General features: G+C 34.8%; 2 protein-coding genes across 2 annotated transcripts; one reads left to right on the top strand and one right to left on the bottom strand.

Annotated features, from left to right (window-relative positions):
• Positions 1–1,358: 1,358 nt before the first annotated feature.
• Positions 1,359–27,686, top strand: LOC139117186 (excitatory amino acid transporter-like). Its single transcript, XM_070680077.1, has 12 exons — positions 1,359–1,497; positions 7,353–7,659; positions 8,549–8,660; positions 9,410–9,611; positions 10,617–10,659; positions 11,550–11,661; positions 21,225–21,351; positions 22,176–22,409; positions 23,047–23,238; positions 24,148–24,282; positions 25,390–26,621; positions 26,684–27,686. Exons 2-11 carry the CDS (start codon positions 7,537–7,539, stop codon positions 25,619–25,621), a joined length of 1,512 nt encoding a protein of 503 aa, XP_070536178.1. The 5' UTR covers positions 1,359–1,497; positions 7,353–7,536; the 3' UTR covers positions 25,622–26,621; positions 26,684–27,686.
• On the bottom strand, positions 4,751–5,431 carry LOC139117669 (somatostatin receptor type 2-like). Its single transcript, XM_070680911.1, has one exon. The coding sequence runs from the start codon at positions 5,429–5,431 to the stop codon at positions 4,751–4,753; it is 681 nt and encodes a 226-aa protein (XP_070537012.1).
• Positions 27,687–27,766: the final 80 nt, after the last annotated feature.

The raw sequence follows: 27,766 nt of genomic DNA on the forward strand, positions 1-27,766 counted from the left end.
TTGCATACATGTAAAATCAGTTTGAACATACTTTTTAATCAGACCTGGTCAGAAAATTGTGAAAATTGTCAAAAGTATGTTTCGCATTTGATTAAGCTGAAATTTATCATAATATATTACCCAAGTCAGGTCACGTGACCATAATCTGTTATTTTCCCGCCAAAATTGTATATTGCAAATAACTGAATATTCCAACCGTTAAACATTAAAATATTTAAAATATTATGACCAATTAATGTAAAATGGGATTGGAACTTGTGTTAGAACTAGTGGCAGATGCAAAATTATTGAATTTTGAATATTATTTCTTCACAAAAAACAACAAATACAATATTTTTGACGTTTTACATGAATATTTTGAATATCAGAAAGAAGTATAGATAGAGTTTCAAGAGTGCCATGTATTTTTGAAAGAATATGATAAATGTCGTTTCCAAAAGTGCAAAGAAAATCAAGAAAATTTAACGGTTTACGGTTGGAATATTAAAATTAATAAAGACGTAAATTTTGGCGGGAAAATATCAGATTTGGTCACGTGACTCAACTCGTCAAGATTTAGGCAGACTTTTTTTTAAAGAATCTAATAATTCCAATAATTAGGCCAAATATCAATCAAATCTGGTGGTTTTTAAAGATAATTGATCATTTTCCTACTTTTGGGCTTGATGGGTACAAACACCCATGCATTAACTTACTTGAGAAAGTCAATCTTCCAAGCCCCCTCCGAATATCAAATTGTGTATCCCTAACTGTGATCTAAAGGAAGGACCGTTCGGTGACTGTACGTACACGTTGATAACAACTCTCATAATTGTACATATCTATACATTATTTGTCACATACTTTATGCAGTCGTCTGTATATTTGTTGACTTGTTTGTTTGTTTACTTGCTTGCTTGTTCATCGCTTTGTCTCGTGTTTAGTTGGTTTGTATGTCGATTGTCGGTTTATCTGTTTTTGTGCTTACTTGTCTATTGTTTTTCCTTTATATGCCCCTGTGGCGAGTATTCAACATATAGACATGTATATAGACAGATATAGCCTGCCCAAAGTGTTTCGAACCATTTTTTATCCTGACGAAATGAATTTCAATTCAAACTGTGGTTAACTTTTTCCAAAAAGTTTGATTAAATTTTATTCATAGCAGAAGCATTGAGACATCCCGCTATCAACATGATAATTCATGGCTAGGTAACCGGAAAAACAAACACGGAAAATTTAAGAGAGCCAATGTGAAAGGGTTAAAGAGCCACTGAGTTTAGAGATACGATAGCGCCCTCATTGTTAGTTTTCGAGATCATCTTGGGTCACTCTGATGTTAGGTCATCAAACTTTTGCTCTGCTCTGGTCATCAGGTCACATGCGTTTCACTTCCTGTTTATGTCCCCCATCATGTCGGTCGTTCTCACCTTGGCGCACACTGTAAGATGTTACGCGGTAGGGAGCAATAAAGCGCGCCTAGAAACACTGTATCACAGGCTTTGAGAGCTGCAATAGGTGAGCATTACAATTTCCAAACGTAATATTATGTGAACCGGCGACGACTTTTACGAGTGACTATCAACTGCATCGAAACTGCACTCGTACCCAGGTACATGTACTCGAAACGTCGCGCGATCCTCAGCGTTTCCCGTAACTCGAGATTTTGTCAAAAAGTTGTAGATCATGGATGTTGGATGGGTTTGCCGTCTTACCCACAACCCCTGGCAAAACCTGGAGCTGCTATACTGCATCTAGGTAGTACAATGGACGTACCCAGTGGTACGCGTCCTAATATAGTTGTATCAATATCATTGCATGCACTATATACGGTCTAATAAATAGAGAAAGTGGGCTAGCTCTGCCGTATTGGCGAGGTAAACTATGAAACCTTTGACAAGAGTCAGTGTTGGTTCAACAATGAAACCTTTGCAACCCCTGCCACCTCGCAGACATAGGTTCATTTTGGAAAGTGCATGCATCATGGGCTTCCTAATGACTAGGGTCCCACTGAGTGATAAGTATTACTATTACTGTATTGCATTGTTAGGAATACCCAACCTACTGTGATTTTTAAGGGAGCCTTCAGTAATTACAGGGGGGGCCGGGGGAATTTCGCGAACACCTGTACCGTAAAATGTGACCCTCCCCCCTATCCTCCTGTCTAAAATGTGACCCTCCCCCTTGTCCGACATTCTAAAACTTGACCCTCCCCCCCCCCCCCCCAACCACTGCGGTATTCTCCCCGGGAATAACTAAAACAGTATCAGCTAATTTACATAACAATTGGTTCAATTGTTATGTTAGGGACAAATTACAGAGGGGATACTTGAGGGCTGGTGTTTTGGAGGGACAATCGCAATTTATCACGCAAGAATTTTTGAAGAGATATGGTATTTCATACAGTTTAGGGAGGGTCACCATATTTTGTGCAACTATAAGAAGGCAAGATGTAGCTGATTTAGTGCTTCATCCAAAAATATCAAATCATAATACATGGAGTCTATCAGGCAAATTATTGACAATTTACCCCACAAAACATGCTATATCTGTATTTTATATATGTTTGATAATGTATTTAATGTACTTTGCTTGAATAGGGAAGTAAAATGAACATTTGTGTACAAGAAATTGATTTCTGAATTTCATCTAAAAGTTGGTTCACTATCCATGGTGTTTATGATGAAATTATGAATAGTTTTTTCCAATACAAAAATAGGTAAATCTTTGCATTTGTGTACTCTTGATTATTGATATTAATTTTCTTGATTAGACTAGAGTGGTTACAAGTCTATGGTTGTGTAAGAAATTTGATTTTGGAATTTCACCAAAATGTCATTCAATACACTATGCATTGGGGTCTATTATGAATAATTTTTTTTCAGTACAAAATTAGAAAAATCTGTGCATTTATGCATGCTTGATTATTTAGATTATTGTTCTTGATTAGACTACAGTGGTTACAAGTCTATGGTTGTGTAAGAAATTTGATTTTGGAATCTCACCAAAATGTCAATTCACTATGCATGGCGGTCTATAAGTGTGGTCGTATTTTGTTTGTGATTTCCTTTTCAAGAAATATCACACGGACAATCAAAGTTTTGGCCATAATATCAGCTTCTGTCAAAAGTGACCCTCCCCCCAAGATAGGTTTATAAAAAGTGACCCTCCCCCTTGAACTGTTTTCTAAAAAGTGACCCTCCCCCCAATTCCCCCGGCCCACCCCCCCTGTAATTACTGAAGGCTCCCTAAGCAGTAACAGATCTCTTATCTTACTTTTGAGAGTCTATTTGATGCCCATTTGTCTGAAGGAACTGATTGATACCCTGAAAAGAACTAAAAGAGAAACTTCGTTGTGGGCCCATAGCTGTGGTATTTTCAGATAGGATTTCTGCATGCCTTTTACGGGCTGGTTTTGACTTTTACGATTTTAACCCGCCACCATAGGGTTAAAATCATAAAAGGCAGGAATCCCGTCTGAAAACACCACAGCTATGGACCCACAGCTAAGAGAAATTGTGCTTTTTGTAAACAAAATCATCAAATCTTATTGCCATAGTTTGATTTTGTTGTATGTGTTGTTACAATATGTAACATTAACCCTTTACCTACATGTACCATACAGTTTCACAGCTACATCTGCCAAGTTAGAAATAAGAGGTATTGATCCAAAATCATATATATTTTCACTTACATGCTTGGCCTATTGTAGTAGCTTTAGTCTATAAAAATCATGTTTACAGTATCTACGTTTTCAGGGGCTTCAAAATGTTCATTATGTCATTAAAGTGCACCATGGACATGCTTTCATTCACACACAGTCCCTCAGACTATGATTCACTAGCTTTAACCATGTTGAACTGATGGTGAAATATCTTCATCTGCAGTAAAAGAGAAGATGTGGTAATGGGATAGAGCAAGATAAAACAAGTGACAAACAACCAGGACAAAACATGAACCCAAAAGAAATACTTTTAGCATATTTTTTGTAACTCGAAGCACCACATTAAATATTGACAAACTTCGACTAAAGCTATTATATAGCCTCTGCAGAAAAAGTGAATCGCTGAATCGTAAAATGTTCTTTTCTGTCTAGTTGATCGCTCCAGAATATGTAAATTGAAAATTGATTGACAATCATGAAGAGAGTAAATTGATTTATATTAAAAAATACATTCAAAATGCTTGGTAAAAGCAAAAATAGCATAACTTGGTTATGCTTGTTGGAATACATCATAGGGACAGTTCATAATTGTTGCAACAGAACTTGAACCTGGACACAAGTTTCAATATAAGATATCCAGTGCAGTACATGTGTTTGGCACTGATGTCAATGTTTATTGTATCATATGTTATTACTTCAGTGTTCCAATATGTAAGTGGACCCAAGGCAGCAATCATCTTCAAGTTAGATCTTCATATTGTCACAAACTCATCTACATCACAGTGGTAATTTCACTTGAAGGAGCGGTCATTCCGTCGCTGTGAGCCGAGAGATTTTTCCACTCACACTTCCATCCCTGAAAGGCCTTCCAAAATGCTTCCCTGTACCTTGCACAAGTGACATTGTAAATCAGAGTGTTGACGGCAGAATTGAGAAAGAGCAGCGTTTTAGCCAGCATCTTGAATGTTACATACGGTTCAGTGTCATCGGACTTTGCGTCCAGTGAACACAGCGTCATTTCAAAATAGATGATGTACTCCGGAGAGACACAGACAAAGAAGATGGACGTTGTCACTACCAAAAGCACAGTTACTTGCCTTCTGTCCTTCAGTGCGGCTGACTTGGTTTAGCCAGGACTTGCTCATCTCTTCTCAGTTTACAGATGATCATGGTGTAGAGTATGAACACTGTACACATGGACACCACAAAGGTCACTATCTCACAGATGAGGATGGCAGTAAAGAGATCGGTTGACACCACAATGGAGTTCATAGTGTGTGGCAGGGACATTAGAAGTCCCGCCAACCAGCAAGCCATCATAGAGATCCGTACGCGGTTCTTGGTACGGAAGTATCTGGCTCTGAACGGATGGCATATTCCCATGTATCTCTCAATGCTGACTAGAGCCACGATGAAGAGTCCGGCAAACTGCGGAATAACACTGAAGATGCTGTGAAAGAAGCGCAGGATTTTTTCGTTGACTTCCTCCATATGAATGAAGTAGAGCTCAAGCGGTATGCCTGTCACAAGAAAGAGAGTGTCGGCAACACACAGGTTGATCAGATAGACATTTAACACCGTTCTCATGGATGGCACTTTCAAAGTCACGTACACGAATGCCGAGTTGCCCACAAGACCTAGAGCCAGGACCATCACCAATACCAGGCTAAATGTGCTCACAGAATAACTGCCACTGTGTCTTTCATGTTTGTCATATCCTTCTGAACTGTCGTTGCCGTCGTAGACATAGTCTTCGAAGGCAGAGGAAACAATGGATCCATTCTTCATGTTGATACAGCAACGTCAGACTCTCTTCTTTTGAGACAAGATGTAATTCCCTGTCACATCAAAACCTCACAAACAAAAAGTCTTGAATCAAAGAAATGACATTTTTTCAGGATAAACTACCCCGAGAGACCAGGCAAGTTCCACTTTCAAGCTGGACATGCACAAACTTCTCAGTGTTGTAGCAAATCGTTCTACAAATGTTGAGGAAATATTGATTGGGATGTGAAACATTCAGTGATTCACTGGTCTTAACAAATCAACGGATTGCATAAACAATAATGTAAAACTAATATCATATATATCCTTTCCTAGTTTTGCAATTATCACAGTGAATATCACAACCTTACTTACAATCAGGAACCGGTCCTAAATAAGATTCACGTGATAAACTTTTTTTCTTAATCTGATTCTGGGCTCAGATTCTATGGTGATCGTTTGTGCTCATTTGGTGCTGACAGTTACAGTACCATGTGGAATGGACTGCCAAGTCATATTTGTTCAGCAGCAAGTACTGAAGTTTTAAAATCTGGACTAAAAGACCTAACTTTTTGAGAGAGCATATACTCATGCAACACTGTATACAGTGCCAAAGACCATTTTGATTGATACCAGAAATATATTGTATCTTATCATATCATATTATACAGGGATATCATACAGTATAGTATTGTAACAGGAAATTATGGGGAAGTATTTTTAATTTACCAAACAAAAGTTTAGAATTTTAATCAAAGCAGTTTAGTCCCAGCATCTACTGAAAGTGAAAATGTTTCTGATAAATGCTTACACAAAACCAGGCCATTTAAAGAAAATTGTTTGTTTGCCGTCCTTGAATTTTGAAAAACCTACCAGCCAGCCAGGTAAAAAACAAACACAGAAAAAAAACACAAGTGTATTATCCTAAGCTCATTTTTATTTGGTTTCTTTTGGAAATAGAATATTTCTATTTGTAATAGAGTTAACATTTTGTTTGTTTTCTTCATTTTAACCTTCCGGCATGAGGACGGTAAACACAGAATTTTATTTAAGGCGCCCCATGTGTATAACTGTACAGCTGATGTTCAGGAGATTGACAGGGATGTGAAACATTCACTGGTCTTATCAAATCAACAGGTCACATAAACAAGATTTAAACTTTTATTACAAATACCTTTCCCAGGTTTCTGATGCCATGACATTAATAATGAATATGTACAAGTGAAACACGTTTCATTTCTTCAAAGGTGAAGGAGCAATGACCGATGATAAAAGAATTTGGCTGACATTTTCACTGCTTCAGCTGGCCATGAAGGCAAGGGAAGAATTATCTGTTGCAATATTCAGTACATTTTTAATCGTAAATCTTCTCCATTTGCATTCAAATTGATGACCTTTGAGTTTACAGCACACAAATGACATGCATGCAGGAACTCTCTTACTGTGCACTGTTTACCAGAGGTCACTGACCTTGAACAATAGATCAAACTTTATGTAATAATGAAAGTATAAGTAAGTAAATAAATAAATGAAAAATAATGATAATAATAATAATGATGACACTATCTTAATCTACATGAAAGGTTTTGATCAGCAATTCTGTAATTTAGATATACAAAACTGTAATAGAAAAACATTTTTGTAAAATATACAATTACGAAGCTCCAACAATTAAAGCAAGAAAGTTGACTAAAAGTGCTAAGACAATTCAGTTTCTCTCAGATTCTGTCATTTTAGAAGTTGCACTGTGACTTATATGATTAGCCATGGAAGTTATTCATCCATGGTTTTTTTATCTGTTGCGTATTTTCATGAGTTCCACATATCATCCATGGTTTTAAATCCTTCAAATCCTTTCATGAGCTCCACACACATGCAGCATGTTCTGATCGTAAAAGTTCACAATGACCACATGTAAATTTCTTCTGCTATATTTTTGTTTCAGAAGTTCCAGTTAGCATCCTTGAAGAGTGCAATATGGAATGTCTTTGGTGTCTTTGACAGCCGATCACTGATGAAAGTCACCTTGGCGTTTTTAATCTTTTGGTGCATACATGTATACCGTTTGGGTGGTCAGTTGATCTGTATATCAAGAACATTGTAACTACAAACAGAGCTGTACAGAAATTATGGCTCCACCAAGGTGTGTCTGCAGCAGGAAATGTGTGGTAAAAGCAATCAAGGACAACCTCCTGCTGATACTGACCCTGGTTGGTGTTGTTGTTGGTTTCATCATTGGCGTTGTTGCCAAGGTACCGTATATTAATACTCTCACCAATCACACATAAAATAAGAGCACTGTTTTATGATCTTTTCAGTTGTTCAGTATGTTCTGATGAACTATAGTCAGCTCACTTTATTTTTCATGGCAACAAGAGTGTTTGTACTGTGGTTGCTATGTTGAGAAGAATAAAATATCAAACCAATAGGAGACAAAAGATCCATCTGGCCATTTTGAAAGCTGTGTTAATACTTAACCAATTACCATTTATCATCATCCAAAGTATTAAAATTGAAAAAGTTAATATTTTTTACATTCAGTAATATGGGTACAGGCAATGTGTGGTCAAAGTACCTGCTTTGGGTCAATTACATGTATTCTTAGCATTTGTCAATTAGTTTTGTTTTTCAGTCCTCGCCCCATAACAGAGGTTCATAATTTCATAACAAACAACAGGGTTGTACCAATAAATACATAGCAACTTAATGAGTGAAGTGTTGTAATGGTTACACTTCTGGCCACGTCTACATATTGAATATCCAATGAACAGGAAAACCTGCCCTAGCTGATACGTATCTAATCAGGATATTTGTCTGGGATTAAAGGACAGGCTTTGATGCAAAATTTCACAAGATGAATATAGCTGTACATTAAATTATATTGTTATCAATGATATCTATTAGCATTCTGAAAGGTGACTATATAATACAGGTTGTACTGCAATTAAAAATATAGTGTACATATACACCAAGAGAGAGAGAGAGAAGAGAGAGAGAGAGAGAGAGAGAGAGAGAGAGAGAGATGTATATATAATATGCATTGCAACTACACAATTTTTATTAGAAAAAAAGATATTTTATTTTGGCATTAATCAATTTTATTTTCATGACAAATTTTCATGTTATTTTTCCACTACTTAGGGAGCAGACCCTTCCAATGATGCTATCATGTGGGTCAATATGCCAGGAGAGTTGTTCCTTCGTGGTCTACAGCTGGCTGTCATACCTTTGATTGTATCAACTGTTATCACAGGTAAAAATCATCTGCCAGCTACATTTACACTTGCACTGCAAAGTTCAATGTTCAAAGTTCAATCAGAGGCATTTCAGTTCTCCTATATAATATGGTATGTGTTCTTCATCATCTGATTAACCCTGTGAGTGCTGTAATTTTTCCTACCATTATTTTAATATAACATTTTATCAATTTTTATGAATTTTTTTTTAATTTTTGTGATAATTTTGGACCAAATGGACATCAAATTTCACAGTCTGTATTTTCCTATCAAAATTTTTGCAAAAATCTGAAAAGAATTCTCTGGGGCACATTTCACATAGGCAGCAAAAATTGACTTTCGCGCTCAGAGGGGTAAGGTACATGTGAAAATGTGCCTCAGGTACTCAGATTTTAAAAATGAGTTTCTTTGATTTACTTTTGCGTTGGCTATTAAGTCCTGTTTAATTCAGTAGCATCAATCCAATCTTCTTCTTGATTCTAAAAGTTTGTAGTCGTCTGCACACAAGCCTTGACTCTATCCTTGTGTAAATTTTGAACAAAAGAAGCCATGCAAAAGGGAAAATTTCTCAAAGCTTCATTTCAAATGTTGCTTGATAATGCACAGGCTTATCTTGTTCTCTTCAAGTGTATGCTGTATTGACTAATAACAAGTTCTATCGTCAGCTAGGTTGACAAAGCATGTCTGATTTGATAAGATTCCAACACCAAATATATCTGTCTCAAGCTTCATTTCTCATTTCCATTGACTGCATCACACTTCACAGCCGTCGCTACATTGGATGTCAGAGACAACGCCAAGATGGGTGGCTTCAGTCTACTGTACATTGTCATGGCAACCTCATCAGCTGTCATCATGGGATTGACCTTGACTGTGGCGATTCATCCTGGCAAACACAGCACTGATGGTGGAAAGGACAGTCCCACATCAAACTATGAAACTCAGGATATCTTTGCTGATCTTTTGAGGTATTAGGTTTAAATCATATCTGCTTCTACAAACAGAAAAGATCAGAGTAGATCAGGAGGTGGTGAGGAAATTTAAACAGTACATGTACCGGTAGCTGTAAGTTTTGATGATTTTTTCAGTTTGTTCTCAAACCTTTGAGTGCTGTGATTTTTTCCAACCAATATTTTAGTGCAACATTTTACCAATTTTTATGAATTTTTCTGTAATTGTTTTGATAATTTTGGACCAAACTGACATCACATTTCATTGGCTACAGTTTTTGTCAAAATTTTGGCAAAAATCTGGAAAAAAATTGAATGGAGTATATATTGTAAAGGCAACGAAAATTGACCGTCAGCGCTCAAAGAGTTAATGTCAACTAGTTTCTTGTTCTACTCCTCAATACATGTATGGACACACAGTATTCAGCTTGTTCATTAACTCAGTATGTATAGACTGCATTGTTATCGTTGACATGTGAATTCTGGTCCGGACTAAAATTCAAATGTAAACAATACCACACTGCATTTTACACACATAGACGCTGTGTTGACAAGATAAATGGTTAGTGCTCCAACATTATTTTAGGTGAACAAGAAAATGTAGCTGACAGTAAAAAAAAAATAATGAAAAAAAGTCATCAAAAGTTACAGTTACTGTCCATTTAAAATTAAATAAAGCAAGAAGTACATGTAGGGCTGATTTCTATTATTCTGTTTAAACAAATAGGGATAATATCTGTCTTTTCACTTACACAATTAATTCAGATAAAGCATATTTTTGATTTTCAGTTAATCGCAGAAAATCTTGCCATCGGTCAGATTTTTGACATACATGGTTAGAGATTGAAAAATAGAAAATTTACATTACATGTAAATGTACCAGTATCAATAACAGCAATTTTATTGCACCTTACTGTTGCTGATTTTTTTGAAATTTTTTTTCCCCAATCAGTGTGTTTTCTACGATCACCAGTTAGCAGGTGTAAAGAACGTAATCAGTCATTGTTCATATTTTATTCTCAGAAATCTTATCACTGACAACATAATTGCTGCCTGTATACAGTCGGTATGTAAACACATAGCAATGTCTTTTCTGCTGTTTTCTCGATCAACTTATAATACCAAATGTATGAACAGGAAAAGCAATGCCAGTATAATACAGAGTCCATTTGCGCATGGCAAATCCTTGAAAGTCCTGGAATTCCAAAGCCTCCTTGGAAATAAAGTTTAGTCCTAGAAAATCCTGGAAAATTGATAATCCACCAACAATTAAAAAAAATAACAAAACGATTGGTAATGATATCATAAAAATGATATGTAAAATGATTTATAAAAATGATATATACATGTACCCTAACAATGATACCTGGAAAATGGTATTTTAGACATCAACTCCTACAAAATTGCTGAAAAAGTCCCTTAAGGTCCTTAAATTTGAAATTACTTTGAGTGTATGGACCTTGGTATTAGAAGATCGTAGAAAATAAACATAGTTACAGATGACAAGCCAAATAAGCCATTAAATAGCTACAACCATATCTTGCTCTGTTTATCAGTCTGCTGTGGGATAAACTGTAAAGCTCACAGTATTTGGATAGCTCAGACTATGGTGAAGCAGAAGAATACAGTCTAGCATATTAGAAATTTGTCCACTTTAAAGGATGTATCTCTTTGAATACAACACTGTCACTGTATGGAATTCTTTAGTCCTGCAAAACAATATCATAGAACATACAAACAGATAATGTGGCATACTTACATTTTAATTAATGACCTTGTTCGTCATTTCAATTTGTGCTCACATACATTAAATATCGCATGATAAAAAACACACCCACCGTTGGGACTACACAATTTGAAATAGCACATTAGTCCAGAATCATCGAGTTCTTTGTTTTACGTCCACTCAACTTCCTGATCCTTTCTTCTGACCAAGACTCAACTTTTATGTGTCAGGCAATTACACTGTATACTAAGGAGGTGAGCATAGTCTTTATCAATGGGACAAATGAGACTCATGTTGAGCTGGAAAAATCCCTTGGAAAATCCAACAGCACAAATATGCTTGGTAAGTAAGAAAATCTGTCCATTTCGGCATGACCTACAGCTCAGGCTTTGTCAATTCAAAGTTAAAATCTAAGGAAATCTACAAGACGTGCTGCGCTGTAGTCATGATTATCATAAACAGCCTGTAGTACATTCATCCAATCTTATTATAATATTTTCTGAGTTTGTCCTGTATAATTTTATTTCCATCCTTAGAATTAAGAACTTTCATTTGGTTTGCAAAAATGTGATTTTTACCTCCCATTTGCCATACATATATGGCAATTGGGAGGTTAAAATATATGGTTGAAAAACGTCTGTATGTGAGATGTATGTATGTATGTTAGTATGTATGTATGGATTGATGTATGGATGGATGTCTGTCCGTCCAACGCAAAAACTCAGGAACCGCTGCATTATTAAGCTTATTTTGGTGTAGTGATGCCATATATGGTGTAGATGTGACGTTGTTAAAATGAACTTTTTAGTCTCATAGATATGCAAATGAGGTAGAAAAAACAGCGAAAATGGTCAAAAATCAATAACTCAGGAACTACTCATCTGATCATTGTCATATTTGGGTTTTAGGTACCTTAGGCCCAACTCATTGAACATATAGATTTGATGTCAATATTTGATGCTTTCTATCTTTAATGAATTTTGTTCTTTCTTTTTTGCCATTTTAGTAAAAAATCTTTTCTCTTAAACCAATGGTCAGATCGCTTTAAAATTTGGCGTGCAGGTGCCTTGTGATAACTCAAAATAGAATTCATCAAAATTATGGCAAAATTTGCATATTTGTATTTTTGGGCAATTTTTGCCATTTTTGGTTAAAAAATCTTCTTTAAACTGTGTATGCCATTACTTTCTAATTGGGTGTGCAGGTTCCTAGGAGTGACCTGAAGATGACTCTGTGAACTCAAGCTGAAATTGCAAATTTTGTGGTACTTTTTGCCATGCTTTCAAATTTGGTACATAGGTGAAATGTAGTAGGTCATTCAAGTCATCAAGTACTGCCTGTGTGAATGAGCAGATTATGATTGTGCTGTTCCAGGCTGAGGTGTTATTTATAGGAATGATGCAATGTTAGACAGTAATCCATGTTTTCACTGAATTTGACTTACATTGTATGTAACTCTTGTACTGTATAAACCCTATCAATTCACCCAGAAAAAAATTAAATAATATGACTTTAAATAATTGAATTAATTCGGAAATCAACAAAGCCAAAATAATTTTAGTATAGAATTATTAGAAAGTTCAATTTTTTTGACAGTTCATAGTGCACTGTGTACCATCTTGGAGGATTAAAACATGTGAAGGCAACTTTCCTGAATCCCAACTTTGACATATTCTGAACCGTCATATGTTGTGCTCTGTATGTTATCTGAAAGAAATTTCTCATAATAGTTTGTCATGATAGGTTGGTCAAATATATAGAGATAGAGAAAGTTCCAATTTCCATTTATGGTTGACTTGGTAAGGATAAAATAAAATTACTTTTTGATGAAAAAATAGAGTGGTCAATTAAAAGAGTAGTAAAGTGATAGGGTTTTTATGGTAAAGCTAGGCTGTAAGATTCCTCATGTGCTATTTATAGCAATTATGCAATCTGTGTAAACAGTGCAATGAAAGTGTTACATGATTCCTTATAATGCTTTTGATGACCTTGAACTTCTTAAGTTGCAAACATTTGTCTCTTCTGTGTGCTTTCTCTGAGTACCTACAGGCTCAACTTATTCAACAGAACTTACTTGCAATGTTTGAAAGTTAAATGTGCTTGGTTAATAGGATGAAAATACTGATAAAGATATCCAGCTTAAGATTCTTTATAACCTGACAGATATGCTGTTTTTTATGACGTAAATCTTGATAAATCTTGATATGTAATTAACTCTCGTTATATTATTATAAGCAGTAGTATCAAGTTGAACAAGCTGATATTGACAAGTTGGTCGGCTGTTGGAGGTTAAAAGCTGTAAAAATAAATGTATGCATGTATGCATGTCTATCTGTTTGTCTGTCTGTCTGTCTGTCTGTAAGTATGTATGTATGTATGTTAGTTAGTATGTGCGGATGTATGTCCGTCCACATTAAAAACTCCTAAATCGCAGCATCTAACATCTTAGTATTTGGTGGACAGGTGCACCCAGGGGTGGAGATGTGAATTTGTTGAAATAAACATGTCAAGGTCAAAAATATGCAAATGAAGGGGAAAAAAGGAAAAATCCTGCAAATTGCTAAAACTCTGTAGTCCGTGGGCTAGAGGGGGTTTACGTGCACCCCCCCCACAGGATAACAAACTGTATTTTTCAGAACCCTTGGGATCCCTAGAATACGAAATGGAATTTTAACAGGAAAAATATAGGGACGCAATAGCTGTTATGGTCATGTTTTGAAGGGTACCGCAAAATCACGATTTTCCAAGCCAAATGCATTTTCGTCAAATCTGTCTTCTTGTAAGTCATGTGCTGAGCTCATTTTTAACATAACCTCACTTGTTTGGTATCATTAGAAAGGGAATTTATTCCTCTTTAAGATGACATATTGCACTATGCAATATCTTCTACAGTTTTTGTCAAATATAACCAAAACTTACCCCTTACCCCAAAATTTAACATTGCAAATTACAGTAAAACTCAAATTCTACCAATTTTTTAGCTGGGCATAATAAAATATGCATTGCTTTGTCTGAAATCTGTTTTATTTGATACAGGGACATGTCAGAAATATGAAATAGACTTTTAACAGAAAAAATATTGGGAATCTACAGCTGTAACAGTCATATTTTGAAGGGTACCGCAAAATAACAGTGTTGCTGATTTGCATGCATTTTTGTTAAAACTGTCTTCCTATAAGTTATCTGCTGAGCTTGTTTTTGAATATAACCTGGCTTGTTAGGTATCATTAGAAAGATAATTTACTAATCTTTGAAATGACATATTGTAACATGCAATATCGTGTGTAGTTTTCATGATATCTAACCAAAACTTACCCCATACCCCAAAGTTTACATTGAAAATTTCAGTCATAGCTAAAACCAAATTCTACCATTTTTTTAGCTTGACACAAAAAATCTGGCCGTTTTTGCTATGAAATCTATTTTATTTGGTACAGGAACATGTCAGAAATATGAAATAGACTTTTAACAGAAAAAATATTGGACTCTACAGCTGTAACAGTCATATTTTGAAGGGTACCGCAAAATAACAGTGTTGCTGATTTGCATGCATTTTTGTTAAAACTGTCTTCTTATAAGTTATCTGCTGAGCTTGTTTTTGAATATAACCTGGCTTGTTAGGTATCATTAGAAAGATAATTTACTAATCTTTGAAATGACATATTGTAACATGCAATATCTTGTGTAGTTTTCATGATATCTAACCAAAACTTACCCCATACCCCAAAGTTTACATTGAAAATTTCAGTCATAGCTAAAACCAAATTCTACCATTTTTTTAGCTTGACACAAAAAATCTGGCCGTTTTTGCTATGAAATCTGTTTTATTTGGTACAGGGACATGTCAGAAATATGAAATAGACTTTTAACAGAAAAAATATTGGGAATCTACAGCTGTAACAGTCATATTTGAAGGGTACCGCAAAAGTAATAGTGTTGCAGATTTGCATGCATTTTTGTTTAATTTGTCTTCCTATAAGTTATCTGCTGAGCTTGTTTTTGAATATAACCTGGCTTGTTAGGTATCATTAGAAAGATAATTTACTAATCTTTAGAATGACATATTGTAACATGCAATATCTTGTGTAGTTTTCATGATATCTAACAAAACTTACCCCATACCCCAAAGTTTACATTGAAAATTTCAGTCATAGCTAAAACCAAATTCTACCATTTTTTTAGCTTGACACAAAAAATCTGGCCGTTTTTGCTATGAAATCTATTTTATTTGGTACAGGAACATGTCAGAAATATGAAATAGACTTTTAACAGAAAAAATATTGGGAATCTACAGCTGTAACAGTCATATTTTGAAGGGTACCGCAAAATAACAGTGTTGCTGATTTGCATGCATTTTTGTTAAAACTGTCTTCTTATAAGTTATCTGCTGAGCTTGTTTTTGAATATAACCTGGCTTGTTAGGTATCATTAGAAAGATAATTTACTAATCTTTGAAACGACATATTGTAACATGCAATATCTTGTGTAGTTTTCATGATATATAACCAAACTTACCCCTACCCAAAGTTTACATTGAAAATTTCAGTCATAGCTAAAACCAAATTCTACCATTTTTTTAGCTTGACACAAAAAATCTGGCCGTTTTTGCTATTAAATCTGTTTTATTTGGTACAGAGATATATCAGAAACATGAAATAGACTTTTAAAAGAAAAAATATTGGGAATCTACAGCTGTAACAGTCATATTTTGAAGGGTACCGCAAAATCATAGTGTAGCAGATTTGCATGCATTTTTGTTAAATTTGTCTTCCTATAAGTTATCTGCTGAGCTTGTTTTTGAATATAACCTGGCTTGTTAGGTATCATTAGAAAGATAATTTACTAATGTTCAGAATGACATATTGTAACATGCAATATCTTGTGTAGTTTTCATGATATCTAACCAAAACTTACCCCATACCCCAAAGTTTACATTGAAAATTTCAGTCATAGCTAAAACCAAATTCTACCATTTTTTAGCTTGACACAAAAAATCTGGCCGTTTTTGCTATGAAATCTATTTTATTTGGTACAGGAACATGTCAGAAATATGAAATAGACTTTTAACAGAAAAAATATTGGGAATCTACAGCTGTAACAGTCATATTTTGAAGGGTACCGCAAAATAACAGTGTTGCTGATTTGCATGCATTTTTGTTAAAACTGTCTTCTTATAAGTTATCTGCTGAGCTTGTTTTTGAATATAACCTGGCTTGTTAGGTATCATTAGAAAGATAATTTACTAATCTTTGAAACGACATATTGTAACATGCAATATCTTGTGTAGTTTTCATGATATATAACCAAAACTTACCCCTTACCCCAAAGTTTACATTGAAAATTTCAGTCATAGCTAAAACCAAATTCTACCATTTTTTTAGCTTGACACAAAAAATCTGGCCGTTTTTGCTATGAAATCTATTTTATTTGGTACAGGAACATGTCAGAAATATGAAATAGACTTTTAACAGAAAAAATATTGGGAATCTACAGCTGTAACAGTCATATTTTGAAGGGTACCGCAAAATAACAGTGTTGCTGATTTGCATGCATTTTTGTTAAAACTGTCTTCCTATAAGTTATCTGCTGAGCTTGTTTTTGAATATAACCTGGCTTGTTAGGTATCATTAGAAAGATAATTTACTAATCTTTAGAATGACATATTGTAACATGCAATATCTTGTGTAGTTTTCATGATATATAACCAAAACTTACCCCATACCCCAAGGTTTACACAGCAAATTACTGCAAATCTGAAACTCTACCTTTTTTTACAATTTATTAACTTTATATACCAAAGGCAATGCTTGTATGCAATCTATGAAATCTGTGATTTTGTTAAAAAAGTATGTCACAAATATGAAACTAACTTTTAACAGGAACATAATATGATTTTGTAGCCTTTTGGATCATATTTGGAAGGGTACCCAGGTATCAGGGCAAATTTGCCGAAACACATACATTTGCAATATATGGGTTCCCCCTCCAAAAATGATCGAAATGGCTACTAAATTGTATCATCTTCCCGTTATAAGTTAATTTTATACTTGTGACATACTTTTGTAACAAATAAATCAGATTTTAAACAAGAATTGCCTTTTGTATTATGTGCAGCAAAAATGGTAGAATTTAAGATAAGCCGTAATTTGCGATTTGAACTTTTTGGGTATGGGGTAAAGTTTGACCATATTCTTGGAAAACTATGAATGACATTGTATATGACAATATGTCATCTTAAAGAAAAATAAATTGCCCTACTAATGATACCTCACAAACCAGGTTGTGTCACAAAATAAGTTCAGCAGATGACTTACAAGAAGAAGAATTTAACAAAAAAGGTGCCAGTTTGCGGTACTGCGATTTTGCATTTCCCTTCAAAATATGGCTGTTACAACCATACAGTCCAAATATTTTTTCTGTTAAAAGTCTATTTCACATTTCTGACATGACCCAGTACCATATACAACAGATTTAATACCGAAACAAAGCTATTTTTATCATGTCTAGCTAAAAATTCACGGAATTTGATCACGTTATCTATGACAGTACTTTCAATATAAACCTTGGGGTATGGGGTACGTTTTGGTCATATTCCATGAAAAATATACAAGATATTGCCTGTTACAATATGTCATTGTAAAGAATATTCAATTACCTTTTCAATGATACTAAACAAACCCAGTTATAATCAATAACAAGCTTAGTAGACGACTTATAAGATGACAGATTTAACAAAAACGCATACGAATCAGGAATACTGAGATTTTGTTGTACCCTTAAAAATACAGCTGTTACAGCTATAGAGTCCTAATATTTTTTCTGTTAAAAGTTCATTTCATATTTCTGATATGGCAAAATACAAAATAAAACAGATTTCATACAAAAAATTGTCTAATTTTTTATGTCTGCGTAAAAAATTGCTTGAATTTGACAGTAGCTATGACAGTAGTTTTCGATGTAAATTTTGGGGTATGGGGTAAGTTTTGGTCATATTTCATAAAAATCTGTACAAGATATTGCATGTTACAATATGTCATTTTAAAGACTAGTAAATAATCTTACTAATGATACCTAACAACTTATATTATATTCTATAAGAAGCTCAGCAGATGACTTAAAAGACGATAGATTCAACAAAAATGCACACAAGTCAGGAATACTGAGATTTTCCTGTACCCTTCAAAATCTGACTGTTACAGCTGTAGATTCCAATATTTTTTCTGTTAAAAGTCTATTTCATATTTCTGATATGTTCCTGTACCAAATAAAATAGATTTCATAGCAAAAACGGCCAGATTTTTTGTGTCAAGCTAAAAAAATGGTAGAATTTGGTTTTAGCTATGACTGCATTTTTCAATGTAAACTTTGGGGTATGGGGTAAGTTTTGGTTATATATCATGAAAACTACACAAGATATTGCATGTTACAATATGTCATTCTAAAGATTAGTAAATTATCTTTCTAATGATACCTAACAAGCCAGGTTATATTCAAAAACAAGCTCAGCAGATAACTTATAGGAAGACAGTTTTAACAAAAATACATGCAAATCTGCAACACTGTGATTTTGCGGTACCCTTCAAAATATGACCGCAACAGCTGTAGAGTCCTAATATTTTTTCTGTTAAAAGTCTATTTCATATTTCTGACATGTCTCTATACCAAATAAAATAGATTTCATAGCAAAAACAGCCAGACTTTTTGTGTCAAGCTAAAAAGTGGTAGACTTTGGTTTTAGCTATGACTCAAATTTTCAATGTAAACTTTGGGGTATGGGGTAAGTTTTGGTTATATATCATGAAAACTACACAAGATATTGCATGTTACAATATGTCATTCTGAACATTAGTAAATTATCTTTCTAATGATACCTAACAAGCTAGGTTATATTCAAAAACAAGCTCAGCAGATAACTTATAAGAAGACAAATTTAACAAAAATGCATGCAAATCTGCAACACTGTTACTTTGCGGTACCCTTCAAAATATGACTGTTACAGCTGTAGATTCCCAAATTTTTTCTGTTAAAAGTCTATTTCATATTTCTGACATGTCTCTGTACCAAATAAAATAGATTTCATAGCAAAAGCGGCCAGATTTTCTGTGTCAAGCTAAAAAAATGGTAGAATTTGGTTTTAGCTATGACTGAAATTTTCAATGTAAACTTTGGGGTAAGGGGTAAGTTTTGGTTATATATCATGAAAACTACACAAGATATTGCATGTTACAATATGTCATTTCAAAGATTAGTAAATTATCTTTCTAATGATACCTAACAAGCCAGGTTATATTCAAAAACAAGCTCAGCAGATAACTTATAGGAAGACAGTTTTAACAAAAATGCATGCAAATCAGCAACACTGTTATTTTGCGGTACCCTTCAAAATATGACTGTTACAGCTGTAGATTCCCAATATTTTTTCTGTTAAAAGTCTATTTCATATTTCTGACATGTTCCTGTACCAAATAAAATAGATTTCATAGCAAAAACGGCCAGATTTTTTGTGTCAAGCTAAAAAAATGGTAGAATTTGGTTTTAGCTATGACTGAAATTTTCAATGTAAACTTTGGGGTATGGGGTAAGTTTTGGTTAGATATCATGAAAACTACACAAGATATTGCATGTTACAATATGTCATTTCAAAGATTAGTAAATTATCTTTCTAATGATACCTAACAAGCCAGGTTATATTCAAAAACAAGCTCAGCAGATAACTTATAGGAAGACAGTTTTAACAAAAATGCATGCAAATCTGCAACACTGTTATTTTGCGGTACCCTTCAAATATGACTGTTACAGCTGTAGATTCCCATATTTTTTCTGTTAAAAGTCTATTTCATATTTCTGACATGTCCCTGTATCAAATAAAACAGATTTCAGACAAAGCAATGCATATTTATTATGCCCAGCTAAAAAATTGGTAGAATTTGAGTTTTACTGTAATTTGCAATGTTAAATTTTGGGGTAAGGGGTAAGTTTTGGTTATATTTGACAAAAACTGTAGAAGATATTGCATAATGCAATATGTCATCTTAAAGAGGAATAAATTCCCTTTCTAATGATACCAAACAAGTGAGGTTATGTTAAAAAATGAGCTCAGCACATGACTTACAAGAAGACAGATTTGACGAAAATGCATTTGGCTTGGAAAATCGTGATTTTGCGGTACCCTTCAAACATGACCATAACAGCTATTGCGTCCCTATATTTTTCCTGTTAAAATTCCATTTCGTATTCTAGGGATCCCAAGGGTTCTGAAAAATACAGGTTTGTTATCCTGTGGGGGGGGTGCACGTAGACCCCCTCTAGCCCACGGACTATTGTAACCGCTGGCCAGATTTGTTGAAACTTGGTATGCAGCTCTTTATAGTCACTTAAGTTACATTTCTTCAAATTGTGGTGAAATTTTGAAAGTTGTATTTTTTGGCGATTTTCCCATTTTTTTTGTCAAAAATCTTGTCTGAAAGCGCTCATCCCGTTGCCTTGAAAACTTGTATGCATGATCCTATGGTTGACCTTTGTCAGATTTGTTCAATTGGCCTTTTTCAGATTTGTTCAAATTGTGGTGAAATTTTCATATTGTATTTTTGGGGCAATTTTTCCCATTTTTTGTCAAAAATCATTTTCTCCCAAAGTATTTGTTAGATTGCTGTAAAACATGATAGTCTTGATCCTAGGGTTGTTTTCTGTCAGATGTGTAAAGGTCATTATGAGATAGAGCATTTCATATTGCTTGAGTATAAGATTAATTTGGGCTTGCAATGAAATAGTCAACCTGTAAGAATGCAATGTCATGTGTGTACTAGTACTTAGTATCTCTGTAAAATGGGAGGACAGTGACATTGACACTACTTTTTTGTCATTCTATTCACTTTCTATTTGTTGTTTGTTTTTATCTGACACAGGGTTGGTGTTGTTCTGTGTAGCCTGTGGCATTGCAATGAGCATTGAAAGAGTCAGGACAAAACCACTGCTAGATTTCTTCTGGGCTGTCAGAGTTGTTATTTTTAAGTTATTCGGTGCTTTTATATGGTAAGTACGATAATTTCCCTCATTTCTTTCTGATAAGTCATTCAAACTATACATCCCCTCCCCACCACCCCGTACTCCACCCCCCACTCTCATCTATGCCTTTCAATTCCAGTCTCCCTTTTATTAACTGAAAATTCTTGCTGAGAATCTCTGCATATTTCCACCTTCTCATAGCGCTCTAACTCTGTAGCCACTGATTTTGCTGTACATTTCTCCTTTGTTATTTATTCTCAGTCAAGTGCTTGTACATTCTTGGCATCAGCTGCTTGTCAAAAATAGGGATGTGAAACCCAACAGAATAAGTCTTCAACAGAATAATTTTGACATCTTTCCTGTACTTTCATGACATGCACCAAGTGTGAATCCACAACAGTATGAAATATTTTGTTTGAACATAGAAATCCCTGTAGACAAGCAGAATGCCAGCCTAACAAGGTTATTAATTGCAATAGCAATGTTCATAGTACATGTACATGTGTAATGGTGTCAAATTGTAATATTGCAGTGAACATCTAGCATTTTAATGACTAACAGGAGCAGAAGAAGAAAGATAAAGCTGCTCAAATAATATCAGCTGTTCTAAAGTTACACTCATACATTCAAGAAAGAGAGATAAACATTTCAGAAGTCAAAAAAATCTTTTTTCATTTCCATGGCAATTCATGTTTTTATAAACCAGTTACCAGCAAATGAATATGTGTACTTTAATAACTTGTGATTTATTTTTTTTATAAAGTAAAAAAAAGGATTTGAAATTCTTTTCCTCATTATTCCTGTAACATGATGTCTCAATCAATGCTATGCACATACTTTCATCGTTGCAGGACTCTTCCAGTTGGTACGGCAAGCTTGATTGCAGCGTCCATTCTAAAAACAGACAGCATAGCTACACTCTGGCAGGAACTTGCAATGTTTACCGTAGTTGTCACCGCTGGACTGGCAATCCACATGCTGATCACAATTCCATTGATTCATCTGTTATTTACATGCAAGATAGCCCATCGTATTTACTGGGGAGTGCGTAAAGCTCTCGTCACTGCCTTCATCATCCGGACAAGGTGAGTTCTTTGGTCTCTACATCAGTATGCATACTTTTTATAGATGACAGTGCAAGTAAATCCTGTGACCTGAGACTTGTGTATACCCAACATTTTGCTCTGTATAATTTATAAAATTACCATATGTTGATCTGACAGATTAGAGGACAAATGTTGCATGTATAAATGGGACAACCAGGCCAGCCTACAACACTACCAAGATATGCATACTGTAGATATTGGTTGTAGGATGATCATGTACTGAATGGCTATGCTTACTCCGGACATGCTTTCAATATCTCAGCAAATGATGCACTAGACAGTTGAGGAAAACACTGTCAACTCATATCAACTCATATCAACATCACAAGCCTAGCCTATCCCAATCACCACCAAAGTGTTATACTCATTAATTCAATGCCATGTCAAAGTTTAAACCTTTGATGCCTGAATATTAAAATGGGGGTCAAAGGTTGAAACAATCTGGTCTTGTGACTATTAATGACCATGAACTGGCACAACAAAACTTGTACAAAAACCAGGTGTCAAGAACAATTTGTCGAGGGAGAGGGGGTATCATCCCCCAATTATGTGCTATTTGTTGGAGTACCAGTCACAAAGTTGATCAATGTTGTTTTTATCTCGCTTTCACCAACAGCGCTGGTAGTTTTCCGTTTGTATTGCAAGGTTGTGAATCCATAGGAATGCACAAGAGTGTGACAAGTTTTGTCCTGTCACTGTGCCTCTGCTTCAAGGGCGATGGCTCTTCGTTGTTCATCGTGTCAAGCACTATCTGGCTGGCACAGAGAACAGGAACTTACCTCAGTGTCGGCCAGTATGTGGCTGCCGGGTAAGTAGTGAAATGATTACAGGGATTTCAAGTACTACCCGATCCCCAACCTCAAAGTTGTTTTTCTATCTCTCTGTACACAAAAGTCGAAGTCACAAAATCAAGGTGTATAACTACATGTATGCAAACGTGTGGGTATGTGCATTGTGTCTGATTCAACACATATTAGTGCCTATTACTCAGTATTAAGTCAGTATTTTAGCATCTAGGAGATCATATTACAACCAAACGAGTTTGACTTGACAAAACTTTTACTTTAATTTGCAGACTGTTTTTATGTCTTCTGGAAACAAACCAATGTTTAGTCTGTATAATATATTTTGCCAGAAAAAATAATAAGGAATCATGTACTGGTATCATTAGGAGATTGAGCATATTTGTAAATTTGTGAATATAAAGTGTGATGTTTCATTCCCTGATATTTTTTATATACCTCAAGAAAAATATCTGTGGTAGAAACTGACGTCGGAAAGCAAACACTAATTAAGAAAGTCACCAGAGTGCCTGTTTTAGGACATTTTTGCATTGAGTGGGTGTATTTAGGAAACCCCCACTAGTGGTAGATCAGAAAAGAGTTAAATTGAAATTTTAGGGTCAGAATATCTGTCCCTGAGGCACATTCTACCTTAAGAAGTTTCTTGATTATGTCATTATAACCTAGAGGACACACTTAAAATCCAATAAATTCAATTTGGTCATTGATTGTATACAGGGAGCTGTTGAATTGACGAATTGATAGAAAAATGTAGAAACATTCTCGATTGGAGTCGCATATGTGTAGACTTAGACCATGAGTATAACTGTTTATCAAGGTTAGTATTTAAGATGGAAAAACATTTTCAGTCCTCGTCAATGAACCACAATCGTAAATGAATAATAATTTTGGTCACTTTCCTCTCTCCCTGGCAGAATCTTATCCGCAGCGCTGTCCATGTGTCTTCCAGCTGTGCCAAGTTCAAGTTTAGTTGTCATTGTTCTCATATGCAATTCACTGGGAGTGCCTGCAGGTGGGGTCGGTTTGTTGATGGCCATGGACTGGCTGCTGTAAGTATGTTTTACGTAGATAATTCACAAATTCTTGAAAGCAGATCACGCATGAGCAGCTCTGAGACAGCATTGCACATCCTGTTTGGCAAGCATGACAGTTTGCAGCATGTGGATGACAAATTTTTGAGAGGCACATTGTGAACAAATGATTAAGGTAGTATGCACCTCGAAAGTGAAAGACTTAAACTTTTGCTCTAACTTTCCTCAAGGAATCTTTCAGTCATTCTCTTTCAAAATCAAGAATAAAAATAGGGGGTCACCGTGCAAATTTTGGTACTAGAGAAACAAATTACCCAAGATTTACCGATATTAGAAATTAAAAATGGCCGCCATCCCTGTGTTAGCTCTATGGAGAAAAATAAAAATTTTCGAATTTCGAAAAACTAAGACGGTAAAAAGTTTTCTTTCACCAAGAGCTTTAAAATGAACCCCCACATGTGATACATCAGAAGCGAAATGTAAAAGTTTGAGAGTCCGAATGTCTGTCCCCGAGGTGCGTTCTACCTTAAGTCTATACTTGATTATGCAGAAATACAAGCAGAAGAGAATTGATAAGCAGATACATGTGTACATGTATGCAAAACATGAAGGGTCATTTATGGTAATAAAGAAACAAGATCAATCAGTATAAAGGTATAAGATCTTAAACAACTGCATATGTGCAAAAATACATGCAGTTTAGTTTTTGAAGGTTTAAACCTGTACGTTCCAAAATTCAAAAAGTTATAGCAAATTAATGTTGTTCTTGGAGTGAAAAATGACATGAAATTTACAGATATACAAAACTAAAATCTGAACTTTGTAGGGAATAACTAAATTTTCAGTTTTCTGGCAATGAGATGGTGAACTCTTCATTCCTCCACAAGCTTCAGAGAGCATCCACACAATCAGCAGATCAGAATGGTATTATGAAATTTGAGAGTCCGGAAATCAATCGGCAAGGTTCATTATACCTTAAAGCTGACAGTTTCATGTCCACACTACTAAGAAGAGTTTAGACCATGGTGTGTACAGAACTAATATCTATCACAGTCCCTGTGGAGGGAATGTGCATAAATGAAAGGATAGCGTTTTCAAAAGTTTGAATATTTGTCCTGGTTTCAGAGATTGCTTACGAACTGGTGTCAACAACAGTAGTCACGCAGTAGGGGCTGGCACTGTGAACCATCTAATGAAGAGGGATATCGAGCGAAAAGCCAGCGAACAAGAAAATACATCAGTTCAGCAGAGTAGGACTGAGGAGACCAACCATTCAATGGAAGTGCTATCAGATAGTGACATTGACATTGAGGAAAATTTACTTTGCAATGATTCAGAAAGCAGGCCTCTAATTTAGTAGTGTTTAGAAAATTACTATTGAAATATTTCATACATATATAGGTCATCAATTCTGCAGTTTTACTGAAAATGCGATAATTTTGTTTTATCCAAGTACATTAAAATGTACTCTTGATTTAAAATTTGCCACCCCTTCTCATGACAATGAAATCATCAATTTTGATGCAACTTTTTATCCTTGTTATAAGTATAAATGCCATATTTGCAAACTTTGCCCCAGCAAGCATGTTTGCTCAGAAAGCAAAGTTGCTATGCTAAAACTGTTCAAAAAAGAACAGAAAGAGAGCTAACCATTTGGTGAGTACAAGTTTTATGTTCCAGGCAATAAAATGTAAACAAATAATGTGGAGGAAGTTTACTGCTCATTCCAGTGAACATAATGGTTGCATGCCAACATTTATTACACTTTTTGGTTACATGAGGGCGCCATTTTATCAAATTTTCATCCAGGATATTAAAAAGGTGTATCAAAAATACTAATTTGAATAATTCTTCAGAAAAGGATGAACGTGCCATGACAGACTTTTTTGTAAATATTAAAGCATTGTAACTTATTGTTCTGTATATCGTCATATAGAGAGAAAGACGAGTGGAGGGAAAAGACTGAGACAGTCAAATTTCAGTAGATGTGTAACAAGTACTGTAATTCCATCCTCCATCAACACAACAACAACAGTACTTGTACGGTATATATGAAGAAGTTTTTAAGTAGACTCTATCACTATTATCTCATTCAGTAAATTTGCATAGGATATCTTGTACTTTTAAAAGCCCTCGACAAAGACAACTTAGACTGGTCCAGCTGTGGTGTTACTACATTGTATGTGCACACTTGCTGTGGATGAAATACCACAGACTTGTCAAATGGGCACAAATTCTGTTAATATGAAATATTCATATGATAAGGTACCTTTCTAATTTGCATACTTGATTGAATTTATTCACTTCTTGGTCACTGATTTGACACTGGTGGACATTGTTATCTCAGTCGTACAACAGTATATATATGTTCTACTTATTTGCATGCCCTGTATAAAAACAGGGACATTAAATTGTGCAGATCAGACCATTCTACGATTTTGTAATCACATCCTTATAATGTCACACCCGCTTGGTGATGCATCTGAAAACTACAGCCAGGAGCTATATGTAGGTTAGACACATTAACTCTATATGGAGATCATGGAAATAATCCACTGCTGTAATCATAGAAATCCACAATCTTCATCATGCTCGTACATGTACCTTCAAACTTGTTCGGTGTACTTTCTACTTTGAAATGCAGGTTGGGCCAATTCTGTCAACTGTATGAAACATATTGAAGGGGTGTTCTGTAATACGCTCATCAATTTCTAGCCATGCCAAATGTATAAACTTGTCATGGAAAGCATTAACCAGACTTACTGTTCTGATGCAAAAACTGTGGTTACTTTGCTCGTATCCATTTTGCCATAAGTAAAGATGTACTGTATCTTTAAAACATAAAACTTTCCGATGAATGTTTTTGAAAGAATTTTGTTCGATATAGCACAGTCCCATGGATAGAGGGACTGTGAATATAGATATTATTTTGGGCTTGACTCTCACGGGATATTGGCAAAACTTTGTGTCATATTTTATGGTTATATATCATATGACTGTGAAAGCGCACACTTACACATTGACAACAAAAAATGGGACATATATTTTTCTATAGATCTCAAGGCAATATAATCGTAAATATCGATAATACATAATTGTGTCTATGCATACCTTTTTTCAAAACATATATGATGTATTTTAAGTCTGGTAAAATTCTTTTATGAGGCATTGTACACTGTCATTATACTTTTTAATTACATGAGTCAACTAGTCATTTAATAAATTTTAAGTACTACTGATCCAGTATTCAGTAATACCTGCAGCCTTCCTTTCATTTTCTCAAGAAAAATTCTTAAAATATTGTGAATATTTGAATTATTCAAATTAAAAATGATCCAAATACTGGGTTTCCTGTTTTAACTGTATTATAAAATGCAATGGGAATTATTGATGATGAGAATAAAAATAAATTTCACACTGTATCTGTGACTGTTTTCTGTGTGTCTTATAGAGCACATGCAAAAGCCTCGTCAACTATAATGTTCCCTATACTATCTGGAGC

The sequence above is a fragment of the Ptychodera flava genome, chromosome 18 (assembly GCF_041260155.1).
Source record: "Ptychodera flava strain L36383 chromosome 18, AS_Pfla_20210202, whole genome shotgun sequence".
Lineage (NCBI taxonomy): Eukaryota > Metazoa > Hemichordata > Enteropneusta > Ptychoderidae > Ptychodera > Ptychodera flava.

Bases quoted from the DNA above. Each gene is read 5' to 3' on its own strand.
- LOC139117669 (XM_070680911.1), bottom strand. From the start codon at position 5,431: ATGAAGAATGGATCCATTGTTTCCTCTGCCTTCGAAGACTATGTCTAC.
- LOC139117186 (XM_070680077.1), top strand. From the start codon at position 7,537: ATGGCTCCACCAAGGTGTGTCTGCAGCAGGAAATGTGTGGTAAAAGCA. The intron at 22,410-23,046 runs GTGAGTTCTTTG...TTTCACCAACAG, and splicing joins GCCTTCATCATCCGGACAAG to CGCTGGTAGTTTTCCGTTTG. The intron at 23,239-24,147 runs GTAAGTAGTGAA...TCTCCCTGGCAG, and splicing joins GGCCAGTATGTGGCTGCCGG to AATCTTATCCGCAGCGCTGT.